Raw genomic sequence first — 15,105 nt, 5'->3', positions numbered from 1 at the left:
TCTCTGAGCTCTATGGACAATTCCTTCAACCTCATGGCTTGGCTTTTGCTCTGACATGCACTGTCAACTGTGGGACCTTATGTAGACAGGTGTGTGGCTTTCTAAATCACGTACAAACAATTTAATTTACCACAGGTGGACTCCAAGTTGTAGAAACATCTCAAGGATGATCAATGGAAACAGGATGCTCCTGAGCTCAATTTCAAGTCTCATAGCAAAGGGTCTGAATACTTATGTAAATAAGGTATTTCTGTTTTATATATATATATATATATATATATATATATATATATATATATATATATATATATATATATATATATATATATATATATATATGCAAACATTTCTAAAAACCTTTTTTCGCTTTGTCATTATGGGGTACTGTAGATTGATGAGGGAAAAAATATTGAATCCATTTTAGAATAAGGCTGTAACGTAACAAAATGTGGAAAAAGTCAAAGGGTCTAAATACTTTCCAAATGCACTGCATGTAGAGATAGAGCAGCGGAATTACATTCAGTATGAGTCGTCAGGCAACCTACCCCCTGGCACTTCTTCCAGATCTTAAGGGTTAGGTTCCTTGCCCTCTGGGAAGCTGGGTGCCATATTGCTATACACTCTTTTATATCTATACATAGTGCCAAAGGGTGAGGGCATGAGTGTGATTTGGAACTGAGAAAATGACCTTGGGAAATGAAGGGATCTATGATCTCCCTTCCTCCCTTGTTGTGTGTAGATAATTGAGCTGTCTAAGGAAGTGTTCTGTCTGTCTTCTGTCTTTGTGTTCTGCACCAGATAGGACTGTCTCGGTTTTCACATTTGTTATTTTGTATAGTGTTCATGTTATTGTCTCTTCTTTATTAAAACATGTTGAACACTAGCCGCGCTGCATTTTGGTCCTCTCCTTCACCCCAGGAAGAAAGCCGTTACAGTACTATACAGAAATCCATAATTATGGATATGAATGTCATTTTCTTCATGGTGATGTATGCTTAATAGATATACAAATATAATGTACGTTTTATGACTTTTTCTTGTAGATGATTTCTAAGACCCCTTTTCCATCTGTTTGACCAGAAATCAAAGTCTTTGCTTATTCCTAATTTTAAGGGTGGGAAATGGTGGAAAATGTATATAGCCTTAATTAAAAAAAATATATATATACTTTTAGCTTTCATTTGACATACTTCTAGGAACTTCACATGTTGTTGCTCATGGGTCCTTTAAATGGAAAAGACCAGTCTTCATTGGGCCATGTGCTCAAATAATGCCTGACAGCTGGACTTTTCATGGAGCCGCTCCATACTGTATGTACATCTCACTTTAAAACGTCATCCAACATTAGCCTACATTCCTAATCAATCCAGACAGAGGAAGAGTTTTAATTTATTTAACCAGGCAAGTCAGTTTAGAGCTAATTCTTATTTTCAATGACGGCCTAGGAACAGTGGGTTAACTGCCTTGTTCAGTGGCAGAACGACAGATTTTTACCTTGTCAGCTCAGGGATTCTGTTTTGCAACCTTTCGGGTTTCTAGTCCAAAGCTTTAACCACTAGGCTACCTGCCGCCCCAAATGATGTGGATTGGATTTAACACAAACCCCACACTTGAATAACCTTAATTTTGACAAATTTTATTGAAAAAAATGTATTTAGTTCAAAGAAGAGTAGATACAAGAAAGGCCTGATAAAGCAAAGGGGTCATTTGGAAAAGTTGCATACTGTAAAGTACACTAACGTCCCAGAAAGCCATGTCCTCTGTCTCCCTGTGCCTGGACTGAGACAAAGACACAGCAGATACCAGGAGATCCCCTATCTATTGATAAAACATGTTGCCATTAACAACACAGGATGGTGATCAAATCAGTAAGGGCCTATGCTCATGAAGATTATTGATTGGAGGACTGGTACAATAGAATAGGAAGCACACAAAAGAGGACAGCCAATCAGAACACACTATGGGATGTTCTACAGTATTTACACCCCCCCTATCCCATACATCAGCAGCTTATAGAAAGTTTCACAATAAAAAGGGATGATTTGACTTTCAGTCCACTCCATTCATTGATTAAAGTGTGATTTGGCATGGCAAGAAAATTTGCCATTTGCTCTCAGGGCATACATACATGCAGCACACACTACTGTCTTCTGCTGTGGTATATATAGCATGTATGATACTGCACAAGTGATTTGGGAGGAAAGATATGAAACACCAAGTATTAAGGCACTGACCTATTTTATGGGTCTTGATTATCTTCATTTGTAGTAATATAGTCTGCCTTCTGAGAGCACAGGCTCTGACCAGTGTGATAACTTCACACAGTAGACATGGTAACACACAACTTGGGTAGGTATTCACTGACGAGCTATGACTGTCCCATACAAACACTTTGACAAGCATGTGGTTATTATTGAACACATTGATATTCGGAGTTCTACCCATGTATTTTGGCCAACTGTATATTCCCAATGTTGTGTTATGCAGACTTCCTGTGGATATGGATGGGACAGAGAGACAGACACATTTTCAGGGTTGGTGTCTGGTTAGTACTGTATCTCTGAAGCATATTTCAATTCATGCAATCAGATATTTAACACCTTCAGAATTAGGTCCTGAGATTACATATGAATAAATCATGAAGGTGCAGGTGCTACTGCTGCAGATGAACAGTTTATAAAAGTCCATTAAAGCATCCCAATGTCTGAGGAGCAAAGAACTGCATTCTGATAAAACAATTTAGTGATATTTTGCTGCCAGGAGTTTCTCACATATCATATACAATGTTCACATTTGTCCGTTGAAAGACACAGGGAACCCAAATCATTCTGGGACTGCGTATGACATCAGCAGTATGAGGTGCAACATCATCATGCACTCACAAATGATGCTTTCCTATGGAACAACTACTGAATGTGACTGTGACCTCACATTCCATCCTTGTGATTGGCTGGGCTGTTCTGAGGCGTCGGTTAGCTTAATGACTGTATACTGAGAGTTCAGGTGGAGATGGTGGAAAGTTTGTCGGCACTGTCGGAGGCAGCCAGGTACTGCAGCCATGCCCTTGGGTCCTGGACAGAGGGAGTTGCCTGTGTCCTCCTACCCCTGCGAAAGCTCTGATTCTGGGGATATGCCAAAGTGAAGATCTTCCTCCCTGGGGGTTATATGGACACACCTCTGACTCCTAGTAAAACAGGCAAGGATTTCAAAGGATATCAATCAAACACATACTAAAGAACTAGACCAGCAGAACACAAACATCTAGAACATAAACTTTATTAAAACACTAATGTATCAATAAACTGCCCACACTGAAACAAAGGTTATCACAAAACAGTCATTCAAATAGAACTAGGCAGTGCTGAGCACAATCACTTTGGGCTGTCATTTCTGTCTCTTACCATTCCAGAACGCTGTCCCCTCTTTCCTCCGGACCACCTGTTTGAGGTGCAGCTCGCTCTCGGCTGCCACGATGGGCAGCTCGTTCTTCAGGTGGTAGCTGATCAGGTGACTGATACTCTCAAACAGCATGTCTTTGGTTCGTACCTGGCAGTGACGAGGAGGAGTGGGCTAACAGATGTTAGTAGGTCACAAAGAGTTTAAATGGCTACTTCTTGATGCATGTTAACAGGGATGCTACCACCACCATTGTTTTGCATTCAACAATGCTCATGCTAGGCTGTAGCTAAGTAAAAATTATACAAGTATCAGCTTTCTGGAGCAATTGCTAAGAGGGGTGCTACCACTATTATTCTTTAGCATGTTTTGTACTAGCACAACAATGCTAATGCTTGACTGTAGCTAAATAAACAAATTCAAATTTCAGGTGACTGACACATCATTTCAGTAAACTATTTAAAGTGCCTTCAGAAAGTATTCAGACCCCTTGACTTTTCCCACATTTTGTTACGTTACAGCCTTATTCTAAAATTGATTAAATAATCCTCATCAATCTACACACATTACCCCATAATGACAAAATGAAAACAGGTTGGTAGAAATCTTTGCAAATGTATTAAAAATAAAAAACAGAAATATCTTATTTACATAATTAGCCTTGAGTCTTCTGTATACTCTCCAGCCCAATAGACCATAATTTCCCCATCCAATATTGTTTATCACTCAGCGATTATCACTCACCATTCCCTCTGGGTCAACCAGTAGCAGGTGTTTGGGCAGACCGCAGTGCATGCCCGTCAGGACGTACTGGCCTGGGTTGGTGGCACTGTCTCGTACAAGGAAGTCCCCGTCTCGGACCAGCAGTTTCTCAGCGTCCCGGCGGCTCATACGGCCATGGTACCAGGTCTCCCGCCGAAGCTGCTCCTCTGTGGGGGCGACAGGGGCACGACGCCGGGGCGGACTGGGCCACTGGTCCTCCAACACGCACATCCCACCGTTACCACCGGCCTCGTGCATCTTCAGAGCATCCTCAAAGGGTTCTGCAGAGAACCAGGAAGAGTGAAAACACATGCATGGCACACACAGAACCTGTAACATGAATGACATCATCCATACATGCCAACCCAATTGCCCAGATACTCCCCACATCTTGAATAATAACGGTATCTCTATTGTGTCAGTGGCTGTGTTCAGCAGATGGGTAGCTGTTGATGAGACTCACTCATGTCAAATATGTCTTTCTTGGGGCTGTCTGGCCCCCTGGCCCCCCTATGGCCCTCTGCTCCCTGCTCCAGGCCCTCCAGACTCTGGGTGTTCACATACAGGTGCTCTTCATAGTCCCTACTTCCCGGGGGATGGCCGTCTGCCCGCAGGTACCCATCTGATGTCAGACCTGTCAATCACAACTCAGTTTACTAACACACTACATTACCAAAAGTATGTGGACACCCCTTCAGATTAGTGGATTTGGCTATTTCAGCCACAACCGTTGCTGACAGGTGTATAAATCGAGCACACAGCCATGCAATCTTCATAGGCCATTCTACTGCCAATGTTTGTCTTACTGAAGAGCACAGTGACTTTCAATGTGGCACCGTCATAGGATGCCACCTTTCCAACATGTCAGTTCGTCAAATTTCTGCCCTGCTAGAGCTGCCCCGGTCAACTGTAAGTTCTGTTATTGTGAAGTGGAAACATCTAGGTGCAACAACGGCTCAGTCGCGAAGTGATAGGCCACACAAGCTCACAGAACGGGATCGCCGAGTGCTGAAGCGCATAGCGCGTAAACATCGTCTGTCCTTGGTTGCAACATTCACTACCGAGTTCCAAACTGCCTCTGGAAGCAACGTCAGCACTCGTCAGGAGTTCTTGTGCTGGGGTTTCCATGGCCGGGCAGGTGCACGGAAGCCTAAGATCAAGCGTCAACAGGAGTGGTGTAAAGCTCGCCGCCATTGGACTATGGAGCAGTGGAAACACGTTTTTTGGAGTGACGAATCACTCTTCACTATCTGGCATTCCGACGGACGAATCTGGTTTTAGGGGATGCCAGGAGAACGCTACCTACCCCAATGCATACTGAAAACTGTAAAGTTTGGTGGAGGAGAAATAATGGTCTGGGGCTGTTTTCATGGTTCGGGCAAGGCCCCTTAGTTCCACTGAAGGGAAATCTTAATGCTACAGCATACAATGACATTCTAGACGATTCTGTGCTTCCAGCTTTGTGGCAACAGTTTGGGGAAGGCCCTTTCCTGTTTCAGCATGACAATGTCCCCGTGCACAAAACGAGGTCCAAAACGAAATGGTTGGTCGAGATCGGTGTGGAAGAACTTGACTCACCTTCACAGAGCCCTGACCTCAACCCCATCGAACATCATTGGGATGAATTGGAACGTCGACTGCGAGACAGGCCTAATCGCCCAACATCAGTGACCGACCTCACTAATGCTCTTGTGGCTGAATGGAAGCAAGTTCCCGCAGCAATGTTCCAACATCTAGTGGAATGCCTTCCCAGAAGAGTGGAGGCTGTTATAGCAGCAAAGGGGAGACCAACTCCATATTAATGCCCATGATTTTGGAATGAGATGTTTGACGAGCACATACTTTTGGCCATGTAGTGTATATACTTTGATGAAATGATATGGGAACGAAAATTTATTATTTACCCAACCATTATAATGCCTATGACTTGCAGTATTGTGTCCTGCAGTACCATATCAGGCCACATGGTGTCTCACCTGAGCTGCCGTTGTTCTCAGTGTCCCAGTGAAGCTCGTAGCACAGCTGACCTGAGGGGTAGGACGCCGTGTCTCTCCTGGCCGGAGAACCCATCTAAAAACAGATTCCACAAAATTTCATTTGCATTACTTATAGTAGACATGTGCTTCTTTATGGCTCTTCAGACCACCTGTTAATAAATAGTTCCTCTCTTGCCTATGTAATACACTTCTACAGACACCATATGTTTGAATCCTCAGTATAGACTGTAGGGTATAAGGAAGACTTTCCTCTCACCAATTAGGCAACCCAGAGGCCTGGTTTCTATCTCCTGTGATGTCTATCTCTTGTAACTATGTAGCAGGCACATCTACAGTTATTGAGTTCACTGCTACTGTAAGCCCACAGCTCTCTCTTATAGACATTATGGGGGAAAGGCAGGCAAGGTCATCAGTCGTGTGTCCACAGATACTAGATCAAAGGGTTTATGTAGGTAATCCTGGAGGCTGGGGAATCACCTGCGCTGCCTTGCTCTGTGGTTGGCTGTGGACGTGGCCCAGCAAGGCCGTACAAGGCCTCAGCCTCGAGTCCACCACTCCTCCAACAGGAGGCTCCTTCCCTGGGATGCTGTTGTAGTAGTCATGCTCCGAGGAGTCCTCGTCATCACCCCATGCCGAGTCCTCTGTCCTGATGTTCCTGAGGTGACACGGTTAGAATAGAGGTAATTGAATTTCCAAATGTGACAAGGAAAAGGAATCAGGCATCCTCCACAGCCGATAACATAAAACACTAGGTTTGAATGGTTATATTGTTGAGATACAGGAGATACATTTGAATCAAGAGCAGAACAGGTACAGTAGAGTTCTTCCGTCTACCCGGTGACACAGCGAAACACATTACACTTTAAATAACAGTTTTGATTTATTTGGGATCAAAACAGGATGATGGGCTGAAATCTGAGCGCAGCATATCACATTTCTAACACCTGAGAAAAAAGGACGAGTTTCATATCAAGTTGAGTGTGTGTCAGTGTAAAATGCAAGTCAACGCTTTAAATAGGACACCGTGCTTGCACTGTACCAATGTGTGCTAACCACATAGGATGAATACATTGTGTGTATTTAAGTATTTTTTGTTGTTGTAGTGGGGACAGTAACATTAGTCATCTCAAAAAATTTGACTTTAAAGGTGCACTATGCAGAAAGTCGCGACGCCATTTCCTGGTTGTTAAAACTCGAATAGTTCGCCTAACTTCAGTTCATGTGACAAAACAAGGAAGTATGGTGAAAAGAATCATTGTACCATCTAAACCGCTGTGAAATATCTTTTTCATAACCAAAAATATTGTATTTTCAGCTGTTTGAAGCTGGTGTACAAAACCAAAGTAAAAAACGCAAAAACAAAACATAAGAATGGGAAGCATAGAAATAGTGAACATAGAACAGATCTACCACTTCTTAGACTTGCTTTCAATGAGAATGACAGATCTCTAACTTACTATGTGAATTTGGTCAGGTCGCCCAAAAATACATATTGTTTTATATGTTTTTCTATACTTAAAAAAAAATGTTTAGCTCACATAATCTAATTTAAAAGTATGCACGAAGGTGTCTGTAATTGAATAAATGTGGCAAAAACTAATGTAGACATTAATAAATGCATTTCTTTAGCTTCCTAACTATTTTCTACAATGGTGGAGGCACGGTGGCTTCAACACAGCATCTCCTATCAGTCATCTATTGCAGAGTTTCTCAAACTTGGTCCTGGGTAACGTTTTGTTTTTCTAGCACTACACAGCTGATTAAAATAACCAACTCATCATCAGGCTTGATCTAGTGTATATATACATCATTGGTCTCACCTCTCCATGGTGGGGATGGCTTTGGGAGGGCTGTGGAGGTACTGTTTGAACTGCAGTTCAAAGGCCTGGCCGATGGTACTGATGACATTCTGGGCTAGACCGTCACAACACTCCAGGATATGGCATGCTGAAGAGAACACAGAGGATGTGAGTGCTGCAACGCCCCTGTGAGCATAACTACTTATATTTTAAAGAATAGTTAGAAACATCAATATCTTTAACTTAACCTGTTAGTGAACCATATTGTCTTTAAACCCTCATATGCTTAATGCCAGGAAGAAACTGCATGGACGTATAATAGGCATTATTTCTGTTTATGAAATAGAACGGTGAACTGAAGATACCTCTCTGATTGACTGGATCTTTGGCCACATAAGCAACATAATCGGGCGTGTCCTGCAACATAGGGAAAAACCTCAATAAATTCTGATGAATTAGGATATAATTGAATAAGATGGTCACAGGATTGGAAAACGGTCAAAAGCAGCCAAGTCAGACATGCTGTCTACCAAGCGGCCCATTTCAACAAACAGACAGAGGAAAACAGGGAACGCCTAAAGTGCACTTATGCTACAAACTCTCACCGTGTCTCCCCCAGAGGCAAAGGAGATAGACTGCATGGGATGGTGTGCTATCACCTGTGAAAGAGAGAGAGAAAGAAAGGAAGGTGTAGACTTTATATCAGTCCTTCACCACATCAATATCACATCTTCTACTAATCAGCTATCCTAAAACAGGAAGCTAAAAAGATAGCAATTTATTGTGTTGCACTACCCTGCTGTGAGCTAGCCATAGCCAAGTTTGTGATATGAAGTGTGATTGCCCCCCACCCACACCCCACTTTGTCATTCCCTAGCTTTGCCATTCCCTAGCTTTCCCTACGGTCCGGCGACTCCGGACCGTAGATCGTCGCCGGGGACTCCGGACCGTAGATCGTCGCCGGGGACTCCGGACCGGGAACCGTCGCTGGAGGCTCTGGACGGCCGACCGTCGCTGGAGGCTCTGGACTGCCGACCGTCGCTGGAGGCTCTGGACTGCCGACCGTCGCTGGAGGCTCTGGACTGCCGACCGTCGCTGGAGGCTCAGGACTGCCGACCGTCGCTGGAGGCTCAGGACTGCAGACGGTGGTCTAGAGACACAGTGCGTATCACCGCAAAACATGGTGCCTGCCCAGTCACACGCTCCCGACGGTGAGTACGGGGAGTTGGCTCTGGTTTAAACCCTGGCTCCGCCAACCACCCCGTGTGCCCCCCCCCCCCAAAAAATGGGGGCTGCCTCTCGGGCTTCCGTCGTGGTCGCGAACCTAGTGTCATCGTTGTTCCTCCCTCGCTGCCTCCGTCTGCCCCATGGAAGGCGATCCTTTCCGGCCTGGATCTCCTCCCACGTCCAGGATCCCTTACCGTCCAAGATATCCTCCCGTGTCCAGGATGTCTGCTCCTCCTGGCCACGCTGCTTGGTCCGTTTGTGGTGGGATCTTCTGTTCCATTCGTTTAGAGATGGAAGGATCGGACCAAGGTGGTAGGCGTACATTTTAATTTATTAAATGAACACCAAAAAAACAACAAATACAAAGCGAAACGTAACGTCAGCACAGTACCAAAAACAAGATCCCACAAACTACAGGTGGAAAAAAGGCTGCCTAAGTATGATCCCCAATCAGAGACAACGATAGACAGCTGCCTCTGATTGGGAACCATACCCGGCCAACAAAGAAATAGAAAACATAGATTGCCCACCCTAGTCACACCCTGACCTAACCAAATAGAGAATTAAAAGGATCTCTAAGGTCAGGGCGTGACAGGAAATGCATATACAATGTCAACCGCATCATAAAATGATGCATTTACTTGTGGAAAGGCCCATACCGTGCAACGTGAAATAGATGCATAACACACGCTGTCAAGTCACAACAAGGCCAACTTCAAATGCCGAGATCAATGTGAAAGTAACAGATGCATAAAACAGCTGGCCACGAGGCTTACTAGGCCGAGGTCAAATGCAGACATCAAATTCAAATCAATTGGTGCACTGCCTAAATGTCTGACCGGCAAAGCAAACTGTCTGGCACTGTCTCTGCTCTTTGCCTTCTTAAAGATTAACTGAAATATTTTAGTAAGTTAAGATGATTTTGTTAACTAAATGTGATAAAGAAGCATGATGCTACCCTTAAAACTGCTAAAACTCATATTTATGTTAAAACGTTTGGAAATTGCCTCATCTGACTACTACGTGCCGCCATCTTGATAACGTGTCAACAATGACATCCCTTGAATGGTTCGGCTGACAGGCAGCACAGATTACAATGCATGTTAGTAGCCTCAATGAGAATGCTTTCATTTTGACAACAATAAAAACACAGTATATGAAAATAAGACGGATTTGGACGAAAAGACCGCAAAGCAGTTGGTGAGAAAAGGCCTTAACTTCAGCTAACACAGTATGATCCGATGCCAAAGTCAAAACTACTAGTAATGTTTAACACAGCTAGACCTTACTCGCCGAATGAACACAAAAACATGTGCAAGTGGGTTTTTGACTGGACTATTCCGGCTTATTCGATGCTAGCTACCAACTTTGTTCTTGTGGACATCATGCATTTAGCTAGCTTACACAATGTCGGGTAAAAGTAGATCCACTGCCCATGTGAAAATCACTGTAATGTAGCCTACAGCTGAATGAGCTCAAAAATGTATGCAAGTGGATTTTTAACCGGTTTATAAAAGCTTGTTAACATGATTGTGTGTATTTTGTTGTTTTTCCATCTCAAATTGGTAGTTTTAACTTTAAGTTTATTCATTCTTTATCAGATTCTTGTTTTAAAAAATCCATGAGTAAAGTAGGCACACGGATGCTCTACCATTCCCATGACGTTGTTTCAATATGGCTGCGGCCACATCTCTCTAAGCTTGTGCTAAGCGCTCAAAAAACATATAATATTATGTTCTAAAAGCACATTCAACAAGAAAACCTAACATCGACATGTAAAACAATGATGTAGGTTGATTTGAGCGTTTCACTTCCACTTTAAAGTGAGAGAAAGGCATGCAGGCTAGACTGGTAGCTTCTCTCCGAGCGATGCTCTGCATGGTCATAAAGCCAGCCAACTAATACATTTGAATCGGGATTGGAATAATTTTGGTCTACTTTTTTGCAGCCTGCTTTTATATTTTTGGTCTTAAGCTAGGATATGCGACTGCCATACTCCACTGATGGCCCTGGGTGTGATATCCTGTGCTATGTTCTGTGGTTAGTTGAAGAGAGGGGATCCCTAACCTGTCGTGTCGTGGGGATGAGCAGGTTGAGGCCCTCTATAGAGATGTTGACAGCGATGCCCATACCAGCGAAGCGCAGGTTACTCTTCCCCATGATGGTCTGCAGGGCCTTGTTAATGTTCTTCAGGACAGGAGCACAGAGCCTGGGTTAGCATCACACACACACACACTTAACTACAGTGTTGCGTCAACATATTTTTTCACCCACCTTCTTCCTCCAGGCCCCCTTACTCCCAGGCACAGCTTCACACAGTCTGTTGATGGCCTCCCTGGGTGGGTGGAGAGGGAAAGAGGAGAGGCAAAGGGGTCACAATGACAACACACTAAGACGAGACAGTTACAGCCATACTGAATCCCATATCTCCCCCTTAACCATACCCTTGAAGAGTTCTAGTTCTGAGCATCATGGTAATATTTCCATCTTGCCCTTTGATAGGCTAGAAGAGCATCTTGCCATGTTGAATACACCTAGCCAATCCACTCAGATCTACTAAAGAGGATATGGGCTAGGGGTCAATTTGGAATTCAGCATCAAGCAGCTACATGGGGAAAAGGTTGAAAAGTCTAACTGTACTCCATCATCAACCTATAGACAGCCTATGGGTGAAGTGGTTACGTAAGCTATAGAGAAAGCAGGTCAGTAGCCCCTCCCTCAGCCTCAGGTTAGAGGTCAGGGGTCACCAATCCATCTCACTTCAAAGGTCATGGTGAGGTCCCTCAGATCAAAGCAGGACAGAAGATGTCTAATCTCAGTTTACACAAGGCTAACAGGAGGAACACTTAATATCAATATCCTATTCAGCTGAGTTCACATAAGCACATTCTCCCCAGTAAATTCTGTTTGGGTAAGGAACAAAAACATCTCAGCATGATTGATGTCTTGGTCTGAGGATTTATGGGCTCATTAGGCTCTATTCGATTAGCCTTACTTTTCCTCTCCATTTATCCTCCTGATTCAGAAGCAATGGGAGAGCCACATTTTGTGGTGTACTACTGCAGTGTATTCTATGCCATTAGGCTGCTCTAACTGTTAGCATGGGCAGCCTTGGGGACTAATGAGTGAGGATGTCTGATGATGTTGTCCCCTTGTGTGGTGGCAGAGATAGCCGGAACACAGCGTCTGTCAGGGGACAGAGGGGACAGGTGGTGGCACCAGCTAGAGTCAAGGATCAGCGTTCATCTCCAGTAAAGGACTTTTAAGAGAGTTTTGGAAAACAGCATTTGCATGTGACTCAACTTGAGGCCTGGGAGAATAGCAGTGCATGGATCCTGGGCGTGAGTGTTTTGGTGTGTTAGTCTGCAGTCTCTGTCCTGGCCAAGTACAGTCCCATTGGAGCATATTGGTTCAAAACCATGACACTGCATGACCTGTCAAAGAGGACCTCCAGACTCATGCTGGACCAACAAATAATCAGTGGTTTAATCTCCAGGCAGTCTTTGAAGTTGTTTCATGGGGAATGACAGGCTTTTTGTTAAGCTGCCAATAACAAACGACTGCAGAAAATACACAACAGGAAAAAAACGAATAGAAGCAGAACAGGAAAAACAGGAAAAACAATAACGGTATAGTGTAAACAAATGTCATTCTGAAAGCAATGACAACTGAGCTCGTTACTAAATTATTCAAACGGAGCACTGGTAAGTTCATTATATCATAGATCTTACCATAACACTGTCATAAATACATCCATCTTCAATCTCTGCTCTTTAAACCATATAAACATTATATTTCTCCCACTTCCTTCTTCCTTGTTGTTTTACTCTGTCTCCCACAGACAGGCAGGGTAGAGTCCATGTGGACCACTGCAGCTCAGCTCTCCACAGTCATTAGCGAGCATCATCAATAATAGATCTCTCCATCACTCCATCTCTGCCTCTCCCCCAGCACTTAAGCCCTGTGTGTGTGTGGGCTCAGATTACTGACAATCGATCATGGAGGAGAGAAATATAGGGAGGGACTACACTGCTCCAACTCAGGCAAGGAGCCCCGCGCACACAGACACACAAACACACATGTGAGTGCCAACAGTCACACACACAGCAAAAGCTCACATGTGCCATTTACATGCATAAATGGCTCAGTCAAAATGTCACACAGTATTCTGGGCCTTCTGCAGGAACTGTTTCCCTCTAGTGATATCATTACATGGGAAAGCAGGACTGGCATGCCTGTGAATCTCTACCTGATTTGGTATCACTGTGACTTGTGTTTACCTTCTCCCTCTGCTCAGATCGGGTTCTACTGACTCATCACAAGCAGGACATACTCAACTCTCGCTTACCTCGTCACCTGGGTCCGAGTGTTGAAGTCCAGCGATCGCATCGACTTCAACACCTCAATGCAGCCCATGTACTGCAAAGACAGAAAAACAACATACTTTATTACATGACAGATTTCCAACCCAGATTTATTCTTCTCTAGATTCCTTTTCTCAATCCAATTAGAGGGTCGTTAATACATACAGTACTTTACAAGACAGGAACTGTCATGACCACCCTTTTCACTGATACATGGCACTACGGCAATGGGTTACACACAGTGTGGCATGTATTTCAGAAATGGTTAACACATTACTGTACAGTATGAAAAATATCTATACCATAGTACTAATACCCCATATAGTAACATAGTCAATATGACTGAGGCCCAGTCATTTGCAGGCAGTGTTAGGGACGGGGTAATGGTCAGGTTAAGGTGGTAATAATGGGTATTCGATTAGGGAGCTGCAGCCTCAGAGGCCCCAAAGGAGTGTGTGTGTGTGTGTGTGTGTCTGTGTGTGTGTTGTGTGTGTGTGTGTGTGTGTGTGTGTGTGTGTGTGTGTGTGTGTGTGTGTGTGTGTGTGTGTGTGTGTGTGTGTGTGTGTGTGTGTGTTTTGTGTGTGGGTGTGTGTTTGTGAGAGTGTGTGTCACGGGGGACCAGGGAAAGTGCTTTGGGAGAGGTTACTCCATCACCAAGGTTCCACTGGAGTCTGTTATTAGTCATACTGAAACTCCCATCTACTACCAAAAAGACTATTATACACCATACGTATGCTACATATACTAGGACAATAAATGGGCTGTATTACTGAACCATATCAGCATCGGAGTAATATAAACATCATAGCTCGAAGCCAATTTAAATGATGTTTAAATAGGCCACATCTCCTTTAAAATCCTCTTCTGTCTATGCATCATGCCCGGAGGCCCAACGGTACACAGCTCACAGAAAAGGACACATTTTGTCAGTTGTATTTCATTTGTTTTGATTAGCAATTGAAATCCATGGGTGTTTAGGTGTGACAGAGCCAGGGGCAGAGTGGATGTGGCTAATCTTGATTTTTCTAATTAAAAACATGCCGCTTATGACATGTCCTCTAGGTCTAAGTGGGACAACCACACCCACGCAAAACCAAACACCAATATAGACAACAGATCACCAATATAGACAACAAATCAGCCGAGTGAACACACACACACACACACACACACACACACACACACACACACACACACACACACACACACACACACACACACACACACACACACACACACACACACACACACACACACACACACACACACACACAATTCTCACTGATTGACTGATACACCTACGCAGACATTTGCATTACTGTGCTACTTTTAAAGAGCACACCAAGTTGACTGTGCTTCCACTATACAGTATCAACCTGCTGTATGTACACTGAGTGTACAAAACATTAGCAACACCTGCTCTTTCAATGACATAGACTGGCCAGGTGATTCCAGGTGAAAGCTATGATCCCTTATTGATGTCACTTGTTAAATCCACTTCAACCAGTGTAGATGAAGGGGAGAAGACAGGTTAAAGAAGGATATTTAAGCCTTGAGACA

General features: G+C 43.8%; 1 protein-coding gene across 4 annotated transcripts in view; it reads right to left on the bottom strand.

Moving 5' to 3' along the window:
* Positions 1-1,615: 1,615 nt before the first annotated feature.
* shc2 (SHC (Src homology 2 domain containing) transforming protein 2) overlaps positions 1,616-15,105 on the bottom strand; it is a 29,142-nt gene continuing 15,652 nt past the window's right edge. For 3 of the 4 annotated variants that reach the window (XM_038999364.1, XM_038999361.1, XM_038999363.1), the window contains 12 exons: positions 13,530-13,600; positions 11,456-11,516; positions 11,249-11,368; positions 8,560-8,613; positions 8,320-8,371; positions 7,976-8,102; positions 6,633-6,810; positions 6,135-6,228; positions 4,622-4,792; positions 4,141-4,439; positions 3,402-3,570; positions 1,616-3,184 (listed from right to left, as the gene is read on the bottom strand). In XM_038999364.1, coding sequence (XP_038855292.1) covers positions 3,162-3,184; positions 3,402-3,570; positions 4,141-4,439; positions 4,622-4,792; positions 6,135-6,228; positions 6,633-6,810; positions 7,976-8,102; positions 8,320-8,371; positions 8,560-8,613; positions 11,249-11,368; positions 11,456-11,516; positions 13,530-13,600 — 1,419 coding nt within the window. In that variant the 3' untranslated portion in view covers positions 1,616-3,161. The remainder of the gene's footprint in view (positions 3,185-3,401; positions 3,571-4,140; positions 4,440-4,621; positions 4,793-6,134; positions 6,229-6,632; positions 6,811-7,975; positions 8,103-8,319; positions 8,372-8,559; positions 8,614-11,248; positions 11,369-11,455; positions 11,517-13,529; positions 13,601-15,105) is intronic. The other variant, XM_038999362.1, reaches the window with a different exon arrangement.

Source organism: Salvelinus namaycush, chromosome 8, assembly GCF_016432855.1.
Source record: "Salvelinus namaycush isolate Seneca chromosome 8, SaNama_1.0, whole genome shotgun sequence".
NCBI classification, from domain to species: domain Eukaryota; kingdom Metazoa; phylum Chordata; class Actinopteri; order Salmoniformes; family Salmonidae; genus Salvelinus; species Salvelinus namaycush.
This window is presented reverse-complemented; position numbering and strand designations above follow the sequence as displayed.